General features: G+C 37.9%; 1 protein-coding gene across 7 annotated transcripts in view; it reads left to right on the top strand.

Annotated features, from left to right (window-relative positions):
* GRM1 (glutamate metabotropic receptor 1) overlaps positions 1-14101 on the top strand; it is a 186073-nt gene that overhangs the window by 133660 nt on the left and 38312 nt on the right. For all 7 annotated transcript variants that reach the window (XM_027633730.1, XM_027633718.1, XM_027633724.1 and 4 more), the window contains 2 exons: positions 7308-7554; positions 13267-13435. In XM_027633730.1, coding sequence (XP_027489531.1) covers positions 7308-7554; positions 13267-13435 — 416 coding nt within the window. The remainder of the gene's footprint in view (positions 1-7307; positions 7555-13266; positions 13436-14101) is intronic.

Below are 14101 nucleotides of genomic sequence, written 5' to 3'. Positions count from 1 at the left end.
TTAGCTTGCACATATAGGCAGCATTGAGACAGCCCATGACAAGTGAAACCTATGGCACTGATCCGCAGTTGCTTGTTCTGGTCACCAGATAACATTTCCTGGCCTTTCCCTCATAGGCAATCAGCTTGAATTGCCTGGAAAACAGGCAGTTACTTACAAGACTAAAACTTCAGAAATTCTTGTTACTGTATATTTGATTGTGGGCTGGAAGAGGTGAGGTTTTTTATGTTTTCATATAGAATAACTGACTTGTTTCCTGTGACTTATATTTGGACATAATGAGCACAGCAGCATGAACAGAAGTTCTCTTTATACCATCAAGATGTGAGGATTTTATTCAACCACATAATATTATTGAACAGAATGCATTTGTTACTAAGAAGGTGATATGAAGAGAAAAAAACAGTTAGTGCACAGGTTTTTAATGCTCCATCATTGTACTAACCACATCCAGAGGCATTATAATCTGTGTCATTCACTTTACAGTTCCTTAAAGTGACATTGTTAAATAATTTTCTTGTTATCTTTGATGTTAGATAATGTAAAAGATATCATAAAAAGATGTCATAAGAGGGAGTAAACTGGCAATATTTGTAAAATATCTGAACAAATAATGGCAAATGAGTTAAAACAAGTGAAGCCCTCTGCAAAAATTATTTCATAGAATCTTAGATTGGCATGGTTGTTCAGAGGATTAGCCATTATTAAATGTTCCCATGTACTGAAAATAAGCCATTAGGGAAGAAGGCTAACCTGTCTGAACACAGATCTTTGGCTGGAACTCAGGGGAAAAAAGGGGAGTTTATAGCCTTTGGGTAAAGGGGCAGGCAACTCAGGGGGACTACAAGGATGTCATGAGGTTATGCAAGGAGAAAATTAGAAGGGCCAAAGCCCAGCTAGAACACAATCTGGCTACTGCTGTAAAAGACAATAAAGTATGTTTCTATAAATACATCAGTAACAAAAGTAGGACTAAGGAGAATCTCCATCATCTCTTGGGTGTGGGAGGAAGTATAGTGACAAAGGATGAGGAAAAGGCTGAGGTACTTGATGCGTTCATTGCCTCAGTCTTTAATAGTAAGACCAGTTGTTCTTGAAGCACCCAGCCCCTGAGCTGGAGACAGGAACAGGGAGTAGAATGAAGCCCCCAAAATCTGAGGGGAAATGGTCAGTGATCAGCTACATCACTTAGACACCTACAAGTCTATGGGGCAGGATGGGATCCACCCAAGAGCATTGAGGGAGCTGGCAGATGTTTTTGCCAAGCTACTTTCCATCATTTATCAACAGTCCTGTATAATGAGGGTGGTACCAATCAATGAGAGGTTGGCAAATGCGAAACCTACTCACAAGAAGGGTCAGAAGGAGGATCTGGGGAACTATATGCCTGTCAGCCTGACCTTGGTGCTGGGAAAGGTTATAGAACCAATAGATCATCCCAAGTGCCACCACATGGCACATTCAGGACAACCAAGGGATCAGGCCCAGCCAGCATGGGTTGGTGAAAGGCAGGTCCTGCTTGACCAACCTGATCTCTTTTTGTAACCAGGTGATGAGCCTAATGGATGAAGGAAAGGTTGTGGACATTGTCAACCTGGACTTTGGTAAAGCCTTTGACACTGTTTCCCACAGAATTCTCCTGGAGAAACTGGCTGCTCATAGCTTGGACGGGTGTAGTTCTTACTGAGTAGAAAATTAACTGCATGGCCAGGCCAAGAGGGCGATGGTGGGTGGAGTTAAATCCAGCTGGCAGCTGGTTACCAGTGGGGTTGCCCAGGACTTAAGTGCTATTGAACATCTTTCTCAATGCTCTGCATGAGGCAATCAAATGCACCCTACGTTCCTTTCCTATTAGGGAAAATTTCTTCATTGAAAGAGCCATCAAGCATTGGAACAGCCTGCCCAGGGAAGTGGTTGAGTCACCATCACTGGAGGTATTTAAAAGATGTGTCTATATGGCACTTATGATTTAGTGGTGGGCTTAGCAGTGTCAGGTTAATGGTTGGATGCAATTCTTTTCCAACCTAAGTGATTCTATGTTTCTAAATAAAATGAAAAAAAAATATATGTTTCAAGAAATTGGTGACAAAACAGAAATGTAGAATTGATTACATTTCTTCTCCTATGTATCCAAAGATAAAACCATAATTAAATAGTTAAGCATCTAACTAAATATTCTCTAATCTTTCTAAGCAGTCAAATATCCTAAAATTTTACTAAAATCACTGTGAACTATGTTTGTTCATCACATTTCATGTGTCTTTTAAAATAGTCTTTAGTTCTTATTTTTAGAGTCCTAGATTTAAAAGGACTGGTCAGTTCAATGTGTTGACCTTCTGCCCTGCTCCTTGCAAGGTCCTATGGCACAAATTTGTTATGGTCAAAGTTTGTCAGGTCTTTCTAGCATGGGACACTGTAAGATATTGACTTCCATTGTTTTCCAAGGATACACTGTGACACTAATACCCCTCTACACAAACTTGTACGGAGCCAGATAAAGCGTTTTCTCAGAGCCATTGGGGGTTCTTTTGTTTTGTTGGAGTTTTTTAAATCCAATTCTGCTGGAAGGGCCCTACATTGTCCAAATGGCTCCAAATGCTGACAGGCTTGAGGCAGTGACCTCCTCTTTAGGAAACCTTTTCCAGTGTTTGGCCATCCTGTGGTTAAGGCAATGTATGTTGGGACTGAAGGATACCATAAGAAACCTGCCTCCAGAATTTGTCCAATGCGTATGAACAATTGCTATGAGCCTCGGTACTGCTCTACCAGATCATACTTGCTCTGCTACCTGGAGTTTTTGGGGGAGCCTTCTTTACTCTTTGGCATAGTTTTGTGCCAAGTTGTTACACATGCAACCTAAGTATGCAACCAAAGTATGAGAGATTTCTTTTCTTTCATTTTCCCATAAATTTAGCCCCAGTTGTCCTTACAGAATTTTTTTTTTTATAAATTAGCACTCATACTGAATTTAACTATCGTCGTGTTGTAACTTGGAACAAAGCTAAAATCTCATATGGCCTACCCATGAAGCATGTCAGTCCTGGGAAGAACTACTACAAATAAAGAAAGCGGTATATACAATTTTTAATACCTTCATACCTCTGTCAGGACCACCAGAAAAGAAGATAATTCTCATAACAGATAGACCAAGTTAGTAACTAAGTAGACTAAGACACCAAAATCGATTTTTTATGTGATCTTAAATATTCAGCAGATGACAGTATCAAACCATAAAACTATCTGCCTATTCCAAATGAAACATTATAATTTGTAACAATTTTACTCAACAGATTTTAGCTTTTTAATCTAATCAAGACTCATCTATGAACAGACTGTGTTCTTTATCAAATACATGTTTTTGTTCAAAATTTGCCAACTGGCTAGGTATTCATCATATTTCCCAACCAAAATGTTTTTACATTTCTTTCCATTACAAATTCTCTCCTGCCCTAGCCTTTCCGAGGACTGCAAATGAATAATCCATTGTGCTTAGTTTCATATTGAATATTGACTTCTCCTATCTTTATTTTTACATGAAAGTTAACTCATGTCTTGCCATAATTCTGATAGCATGTTTTTTCTTTTTTTCAGTTGGTCAAGTGGGATTTGCAAAATACTCTCTCTGTTCTCAAGAGCACTGTTTGCTTCTCACTGACTTCACAACAAAAGCACTAGACTACATTCATGATTATTTCACATTCAGGTCCTTCTAAGTACTTAGCTGAAGCCAATATTAATTAGCTGTGAGGCACTTTATGGTGAAAGACTCACAGTGAGTTTCATGAAAATTTGGGCTGTCCTCCCTTCTTTCCTTCCCCTTGTACATAGGTATCACTTTTAGTGGTATTGGAAGCATTTTTCAGTTGTGTGCAGCCAGAGTGCAGTGTTTGGGGTTTTTTTTAGTTGGTGGGTTTTTTGTTTGTTTGGTTTTTTTGTGTGTGTGTGTTATTTTTTCTCTTTCATTTAGTAGTATATGTGTGTATATACGCTCCTCCTTCAAGATTTCCTGACAGAAACAAAGACTAAAATTAAAACTATGATAAGAAAAAAGACCCAGACTATTGAAAAAGTATTAAAAATAAGTTATTAAAGGAAGATTTGCATTACACCCGATACAAAAATAAGTAAGTATGACATTTAGGACACCTGAATTCTTCAAGGTCATGCAAAAAAGTAATGGCCTAATTTGAGTGACTTCAGTTAATCCAGTACTCACACGATGTACAATTTTTCTTTGCTTAGTGAAAGCTAGGGTCTCTAAAATTAAAAAAAAAAAAAAGGATAAAATCTATCAAAATACATTTTTGTTTTTAATGTTAATAAACCTTAGTGTTCAAATTCATCTTTGTAGATAAATGGTATTTGTTTCCAAAGGATGAGAGAAGAAGAAAAAAAAATGTTCACAGTTCAGAGTTCTGCTTTGCCCTTTGTTACATTTCAAAGACCCACTGAAGAAAAATACACCTTTATAGAGAAGTCCCATAAAAATACAGAAAAGTTCTTGCATTCATTAAAAAGCTGCCCTATGAAAAATTAATTGAACATTGATGGTCTCTCTTTTGTTTATGGCTGAACGTAACTACATTATTTCATTAGTTTTAAAAACCCACATGTTTCTTACTGATCATCATAAATGAATTTTTAGAAGTTCAAATGCATGAGTATATCAATAACTCATAACGAAAATAAAATAAAGTGGATTTTGACTCTATGAAGTTAAGTTCAGGTAAAGCATGATTTCTTACGCTCAATTTGCTGGAAAATATCTTATTTACCATAGGGATGTTTATATTACTGAGCTGGAGACGATTCATTCCTGCAAAATGCTTCACATGCTGCTTTCTACTACAATACAATTATTTTACAGGTGACATTAAGGTATTCACCTCTGCAGTATGGGAATATGTGCTTGAAGCCTTAGTGTAAGCTAGATGTTCACTTCTAAATAGTCAAAAGCAAATCTTTCCACCATCAAATATTTATTCTCTTCGGAGGTATGCATACTATATTGAAATATGAGAAATCAAAGCATGTTTTACTGAGTTAATATGTACTTGAGGGAAATGGCCTCAAGTACATATTGAACATTGATAGGTTCTGTTACATTTAGTTTTCTACCTCCAGCAGCCACATGAATGCTTGCCTCAGGAAACGCATATGGATACTGCCGTTATCTCCTGCAAGCATTACTGATGTTCACATTCCTTTTTTTTTTACCTAATTGAGAAAGTAAGGAAGTATCCAAGACAAACTTTCACGTGGAAAACAGGAGATAGTGAGTGCAGTGCACTATCACTCATTTTGTGATCTCTTCCACAACTGCCTAGAAGCTTCACAAGAAAGAGAGGACTGCTGCACTTAGCCCAGGTGCTTTCTGCCTCTCATTCCCTTAGGGAAGGAGAACATTTTGTTTTCCATCTACAAGAAAGCAGAATTAGTGATAAATTTACAGTGTGCTAATCCTGTGGGACTAATCAGCAGATAAAACACATCTAGAGATAGTATATTGAGTCTGCATATTAACACAGAGGTGCAACAGATGTCCAGGCTATGCCATACATAAGCGAGGGTACATAATGCACTGGCATACTCTCTGCTTCTCTGGGTAAATACTTTGTCACCTTGCATATTAAGTCTTTTATTCTTTCTGTGTTTCTGAACATGGATCTGAATGGTGTTGGTTTCATCTGATTTGAGTGGGAGCTATGAACCTTCTCCCGCAGAGAAAGTGGCAGATATTTTGCTTCTGGAAAGAATTTCTCCAGCTGCTACTTCCTTGATGGTGCTGGTAGTGAATGTATGGCAGCGAGGAGCACATGAACTCATTCAGTCAGATTATGCTATTTTCGTAAGGCTTTTTTAATTCACCATCACAACTATGCTATGTTCAGGTTATCTGGAAAATAGTTACTGAAGCAAGATTTTCTTATCCAGTTGCAAAGAGACCCAGGGAAAGCAAGTAAGATATCCCTGCATTTGGGATCTCTGCTGTCCTAATGAATTCTCAGTTGACATTCCTGAGTTATAGAGGAAGCAAACTGAGGAGGCCTACCAAATCAGAGCCATTTCCAAGGATAAATGTAAGATAGTCCTCATGGTTTCATTTGAAAGATGTATCATACCTACATTAGGGTAAGGAACTATTTTTTTAACTTGAAACTTTCAGTGAACTTGTAGATTTTTACCTCTTTTCTTCATATTAAAAGGACAAATATCTTCTCCAACCTGGATTTGAGAAGTGTCAGTTAACACCTAGTCTCTCACATGTCCTACTTCCCTAATGTAGACAAGGTGTTACTTACACAAAGTAACGGAGACTGGATTGCAAATACCTGTTAAACACTGAGCATCGTGGGAGGCCTGCACATAAAAGCATCTTGCAGTTTGGAGCATAATGTTATTGAACGACTTAAGGGAAAAGAAACAAAACAAGGAAGTTTCTTACTTCCAGCAGCCTCGGGACCCCTGCAGCACAGGTCTGCAGTGACTTGGTGTTGCAGCAGCTTGTGAGGAGAAGCAGGAAACAGCCCGGGACCCAGCGGAGTCTGATGCAAAATGCAGCCACAAACGGCGCCTCCGGACAGTGCCAGTCCATCACCAGATCAGAGGCAAAACCTATGTGTGGTGAAAACCTTCACTGCCACACTGTCTCTGATCAGCGGACAGAGGCTCCAATGTCTGCTCAGGGTGCAGTTACACAAAAAGTCTTTTAGTGTATCAAACTTTGTTTGATTTTCTGTAGCAATCCCAAGCTGGCAAATGTACTACTACTTTTAACCAAAATTATTATTTCTGATAACTCAAGAAGAGATTCTAATTTACAATGTTTACTTATTAACACTGAAAGGCACATTGCTATCTTGACCCTCAAAACCATGAGATTAAGAAAAAATAATCTTCAAATGTGACAAAAAGTCAAATTTACAAGGAAACTGCTTTTAAAAATTGCTCCAGCTGGAATGTATCATTCTCATAGCTGCCTGTTTAACCCTTCTTAGCATAAATAACATTGCAGAATGACAAGGAAAAATTCAAAAAATAACAAATGAAAGATGACAATTTGATTAAACTGGTACTTTCTCATGAAGCATTTCACTTCCAATGAATTAAAGATTTGGAGGTATGAGAAATGGTTTGATTATTTGTTTATTTATTTGTTTGTTTGTTTTAAATCATTGGCTGGCTCCTTATGCTTTTAAAGCTTTTTAAGAGAAATAAGGAATTCTCTTTTTACATATCATTGCTTTTTTTTATTTTCATGTTATTTCACCTTTGTTTATGCCAACACTTTTTTCTTGTTATTGTAGGCAATGAGAGCCTAGAAGAAAATTATGTGCAGGACAGTAAAATGGGATTTGTCATCAATGCTATATACGCTATGGCTCATGGACTACAAAATATGCATCATTCCCTTTGTCCTGGACATGTTGGACTCTGTGATGCTATGAAGCCAATTGATGGCAGTAAACTCTTGGAGTTCCTCCTCAAATCCTCATTCATTGGTGTTTCTGGAGAAGAAGTTTGGTTTGATGAAAAGGGAGATGCACCCGGAAGGTAAAGAGGTTTTGTCTCAACTAATTAAACCAGAGGTTGGGAAGGGTAAATGTTACTGGGTTTGGTGTTGGAGAATTCTTTGGCTGTTTTGCTAAAAAGCATGCTAACATAAAGTTAGGCATAAATGAAGCTGTCTGGATCAGGCTTTCCAGTAACCAGGAATCATACTGGTAACACATGACATATTGATAGCTACATCTTATATTGGGACAGTAACTACAGTTCTAATGTTTCAGGAGATGACCAACGTTGTATCTCACAGACTTGTGGTCTGTGAGGTACCACTGGGGCTCAGAACCAGGGTTTTAATATGTACAAAGCCTAATACAAATGACTGGAATTTAGTGAAGCATTTGCTTGCCACAGTTTTGAAGGGAGAGCTATAGAGTACATCCCCTTCCAACCACATCTCTGCCAAAACCTCACCAGAGACTATTTACCTGTGCTTGGTGAGCTCCCGTATGGTCTCCTTAACTTGTTTCACTCTGAATACAGCCAGCTCAGTCCTGGAGTTTAAAGACAGGTCTGAGTAGAGCAGGATGAATAACTGGGGATTTTTTGACAGAAGTTTATGTGTTTCACTCATTTGAGGTGTGGTCCCAGCTTTGGTAGCTGCTACCATCTAGCCCTCCCTAGCAGACACAGTATGTACCCAAGCAGTGGGTAACAGCAATTTTGTGGACTTGGGTGTCACCCTTGTTTCTGTTATGGGAGAGAGCTGACAGAGATCTTTGCCTTTCATTTAGTTTGGCAGATTCTGTTAAACTGTTTTAACAGATGGATTTTTCAATTTGTTTGTTTTTATAAATACATTCAATTCGGCTGCTGAAGTACAAAACCCATTATTAACCGAAACCTACTCAGGGACTGCTGTATTGAAGTTAGTTTTCCTACTGAGTTATTAAAGTGCTATAAAAGACTCTCTCACTCCATCTTTGGGCTTATTTCATTAATGCATCTGAGTGCCAACACTGCACAAAGGAAAGAAACAAGAGTTTTCAGTCCGGCACATGCCTTCAAGGAGTAGTCGTAAGACACAGTGGTCTTAAAGCAACTCTTGTCTCTATTACTAAGCTTTATTGGGAAAACTGGCCAACTTTTTACCATTTTCTATATTGCTGTATTCATTTCTATGGTTATATTTATTTCTATTTTTATATTTAATCAGTGTATATATTTAAACACTTTGATATATTTAATTAGTAATGAAAAGCTAGTTAGTTAGTTGGTTTGGTCTTCTTGTTCAGAGTTGTATACTTCAGATTCTTTTTAGTCAAATATACACATCAGCTAGGTCAGACTTTGAAAGTAATGGCAAGCAATTCCCTTACACTCAAGCACATGCTTATTGACACAAATGCATAAATCAAGTCTTTGCACATATAATTTAGATAACACAGAGAAATTGCTGCTTAGGGTAGCTTTAGGCTTTTTACATACCATTTGTGTCCATAAAAACATTACTCCAGCTTTGCATATACTTCATTTTCTGCCTGTTAGTTATTTGGTTTGATGTTTAGATGTAATTTTCCAATTTTAGCCCAATTCTTATTTAGTATTTTGTCACCCAAGAGCATTTCCACAACTCTCATCAGTACCAATCATAGAATTAGATTGAACAGTTCCTGAATTTAGAATAAAAAAGGGGATATATCAGGATATTTCTCTGAGTGTACTAGAATGATAGAATTTATTCTATCCATCATTTTGATCTGTAGCAAGGCTCATCTCTCTTGATTCTCTGGACTATTTAGAATTTGATGGGTTACTTTAGGTAGGGTGGATTTTTGTTGTTTCTCATTTATATTTTCACAGCTGGACTTAGCAAGTTTTGGAAAGAAAATTCAATTAACCTTTTGGTTATTCATTCTGTAATCTTTGGATCAGTCTGTGGCATTTATGACATGGGCAATATCATATCAGAGAATGGCTATATGTGTATGAAATATGATCTTTACAGTCTGTCAGATCTTTGTATCCCAGCAGTAGTTTAACAGAATTGCATTTAGCTTCAGATTGACTGTAATGTTTCCACAGTTTCATATGGAAGGCTCTTTGTGGATCAGTGAACAGACTATAGCACTGTACCCATACCCAAAAGAGCTTTTGTACCTCAGCAAAATGGAAAGATAAACACTGCACACAACACCTAAATATATCAAAGACAGTCTGCTCTGAAATTTTCTAGTTTTTTTGGCTCTTCACACAAATATGTAAAAAGTTTTCATGTATCCTGTCATCATATCATGTGCACAAATTAACTTCACAAGCTGAAATAAATTAATACTCCTTCTGAGAAGGCAGCAATCTTTATCATAATTTATTCTCAAAATCTGTGAGATTCTTTGAGCAATTGACTCCCACAAAATTGGAATCATCATGGGTAGAGTAGATAGAGTAGTTATGTTTGTCTGGCACTCACATAATCTCTTCTTTTGATGCCCTTACCAGCTTCATGAAACCTTGACCATTTGTTTAGATACAACTTTTTTTCTATCTCAGGCTCAATTCATGGCGTCAAGCTTTTATCAAAATGAGATTAGAAAACACAAAGCACTTTTTCAGAGGTGTATTTCTTCTGTGAAGAATCTTTTCTTTGAAGATCTTTTATACAGAAATGTAATGCAGACTTTTATCAGAAGGACACAAATGCAGTCATTTAGCTGACTGCACTGCCTCTGGGAAAAAATGACATGGATCTAAGTCTGGAAACTCAACCTTATGTGTTTGCTATACTGTCATTAAGAATATGCTGGTAAAATTGCTACACTTTCTATTTCCATTGGGTAGCTCCCATTTCCTTTCTCTATAGTAATCTTATCACTCAAATTTCCAGAAATGGTTGGAAAAGGTGTGAAGGATGCCATAGTCAACGCCACATCCTTCTTTGGTCCTATGCAAAGGGCAGCGGTCAGATACATTTCTACCTCTGGTCTGTTCTAGGGTAATTACCTCCTTTTACTTTGTGGCAGGTACTTTGTCCTTAACTCTCTAGGAAAAAAAATTTGCATAAACCTTTCACCATAAAATGCTTTGCGACAATGGGCAGGAAAATTTCCCCTACAATGGACCTCTGATGTGTGGGGAAATGCTGAGGTTCACAAACTAAAAGAAACATTTCACCTAACTAAAATTTTACCTTGGTTAGACTTGGAGTTAGAACCATGTAAGTTTATCTAGTTCAAAATTTCCAATAGCTGTTCTGGCTTCAGTCATGACAACTCTGCCAACTCCAATGCTTTGAGTAAATTATCAGATGCTTAATGCAAAGACTTCCTTTACTTGTATGTAAAGGAGATTTTTTTTCCAAATACGCATTGCTTTTTTGGAGTTTGGATGCATGGGTGTTTGTTTTGTCCATTTACATCTCAGCATTGCTGGGCATTGCTGTTTTCCATTCTGCTGTCCAGAATAGCAAACATCACTGCCAGTCTAGTATTATAGCTATGGAAAAAGGTAACTTCAGCTATCCCAGATTAACCAGAGTAAGACTGTGCCTGTGACCAGCATGGTCCTCATTCTCTTAGAGGTTCACAACTCTTGTCAAACCCATTTCTTGTGGGGTAATAATTCTTAGCATGGACACAGACCCAAAATTGTTGAAGTTGTACATATGCAAGCAAGGGAATGGAGGGAGGTGTTCCAGCACTGAACTTGTTCTTGCTCAAAGCAGAAATTTTTTATTAGGAAAAAGAAGGAAAGGATAAAGAACTTAAGAAAACCCCAATATACTGAGATATTAGTTAGACCACATTTTTTTTACTTAAATTTCAAGCTGCTTATCAAAGCTATAAACATTGTACAACTTGTCATATGTAAGACTGTGTCAGAGCTTTTAGTCTGCATACTTTATCCTTTGACAGACAACCTACAGAAAAGGGAATAGTATTGCAAGAAAACATAAGAAACTCTTAATTGATATTGCATTAATGCCAATCTGTGCCTTGTAGTATATTTCTTATATATTACATTACAAAATTTCATTAAGGGAATGTGAGATTTTAGTAATCTTTTATTTCCTTTCTTGGATTCATTTCCAGCCCAGAGTAAGTAATTTTGTACCAGTCTAATAAAAGGTCTCACTAAAATCCAAGTAGATTTTTCTTGTCTGGAAGAGGTATGTACATTCCTGCTGAGTTTTACTCCTGTTTGCTGAGTCTCCGTTATGAAGTGCCTGACTCTCACTGCTTCTTTCTATACTGATTCTTCACAAGACTGGAAACAGCATTCCTTTTTTTATGTGCTTCCATTGCAAGAACTGGAATATGAGAAGTGATTGTTCCCTAATGAGTTTGAAATGTACCCCTTTCCTAAGCAATGCCTTTATTAGTAGCCAATTGCCAACCAATGGAGCTGCCTCCTGATTGGAGCTCCATTGAACTCAGTGGCAGGAATCCCTTTTCAAATGTGATTCAGTGGAGCTCTGCAGTGGCACTGCTGTTATCTGAGCATGCATGTTTACAAGACTGAGGTCTGATTACAGCTGTGAATATGCACTTCTTTAGGTAGTCTTTAACTAGAGAGACCCCAAAGACTCAGTTAAGAAAAAAAGAGATCCAGAGAGTAATTTAGCACTTAGTTCCTCTATGAAGTGCAGAGAGAGTTGAAATTTTGCATGTTTGAACCTCAGAATCAAAAAGAAAGAAGCAGAGATCTCTCTTCACTCACAACTGAGCATCCCAGTTTTATTTATTGCTCATACTTTGCCTACCTTACCTTTCATTCCTTAAGCACATACAGGTTAGCAGCACTCATTATAAGCAAAGGATTTTTTTTCCCCAGAGATTGAGACAATCCAGTAGAGAAAAGCAAGGCAATAGATCTCAGGCTTGTAAAATGGAAGATGCTTTACTGTTTTCAGCTCCAATGCTGATTTCTGGTTCTCAGCCATCTTTCTCTTGTCTGTTTTTAAAAAAAGCCCCCTCGCTTCTTATCTTAAGAGACCAGGCTGTAGGTTCAGCCTCTTTTGTGGTTCTTCCTCTCTGTGCACACTCCAATATTCGTTCTTCCTTTCTTGGTTATTTCCTACAAACCACATTCTGTGAGTAAAAGAAGGAACAGAATAATTAGTGTTATGGGATGTGCACACATCAGGTCCAACACATTGAAGACAATGATGGAGGCTGGATGTTTATTGTAGCAGTTTCTTACGCTTTCCTTACCTTAGCCTGGGGAAATGCTCTCCTGCTTGCTTAGGGTGTGGAAGTAAACTTTTTGACTGAGCTGCTAACTTTTCCTGACAGTATCACTGGGTTGGGTAATATAAATAGTTGAACTAGTGCTTGCAGTTAACTTATGGCAAACCAGTTCAGTCAGAGCACTTCTACTTGCGAGTTCCCAACCTCTATGTAGATATGAAGTAAATGTTAAAGACGTATTGAAAAATGGTATGCAAACACACCATCCAGACATAGTCTACACGTGCATTTTTAGCAGAGTTTGTTGTCTTTGATGTGCAGTTCTTTCTGGACCCACAACTTTTTACCCACAGTTTCATGCAAGCAAGGCAGGCAATCAGCAATTTTGTGGCAATCAGAGCTGCCATTTCCCATGATTCTACTGCAAATTCTACAGGATTTGGTGTTCCTTTGAAACTCAAGTCCCTGGTATTAAGGGATAACATGAATATTTAGAAGTAGAGGGAGAAGGGAAGGTAAATTTTTGTCCTTTTTTTGGAGGACAGTGACTCACTTTCTCTTTTTTCCCTTGCAGGTATGACATCATGAACTTGCAGTACATAGAGCCCAATCGCTATGACTACGTCCTCATTGGGACCTGGCATGAGGGTGTGCTCAACATCGATGACTACAGGATTCAGATGAATAAGAGTGGAATGGTCAGATCAGTGTGCAGCGAGCCTTGCTTGAAGGGCCAGATTAAGGTGTGCCTCAGACACTTACTTTCTGCTGTAGAAATGTGAATATCCAGTTTGTGTTTTTCCCTAAACACAAGTAAGCTTCTTTTTAAGCCAAGGGATAGGACCTCCTTTTCTTAAGGAAAGCCAAAATTGTAGAAAGACTCCTAGATTAATATCTTTCTTCAATGATCCCATATACAGGGCTGTGTTTTCTAAAATTACCCTTTGTAGGGATGCAGAATCTTCTAGTGTGACAGGATTTGAATTTCACCTTATGTGAGAAAGAACATAATTTTCACTTAGTCATTGCCTACAACATTCAGTGGCTGTGATTCACTTGGGGGCTGATCCTGAAAATATCGTGACCCATGGGAATCCACTATTTTGTTCCAGCAATAACACCTGGAAGGAAAAGTAAAAAAAAAAAAAAGGAAGCCTATTTCTATCTGGTGTTCACAACAGGAGGTATGGAAACACAAATGAAATCACTCTATGTTTACCAAACAGTAGCACTCGCATCAGGCTACAAATAATTTGCCACCTGTCATGTCTGGATGACATAAAGACATGTTCCACCACTATCAAGATGGTATGGATGTAGTAAGTTTAAAATGGCAAGAAGCCCATTCAGGAAAATCTCCTTAGAGCAGACTTTCCTTTCTATATTCATTTAATAAGCACATTTGCAGC

Source organism: Corapipo altera, unplaced genomic scaffold (genome assembly GCF_003945725.1).
Source record: "Corapipo altera isolate COAL_440 unplaced genomic scaffold, ASM394572v1 2b, whole genome shotgun sequence".
In the NCBI taxonomy this organism is placed as follows: Eukaryota; Metazoa; Chordata; class Aves; order Passeriformes; family Pipridae; genus Corapipo; species Corapipo altera.
This window is presented reverse-complemented; position numbering and strand designations above follow the sequence as displayed.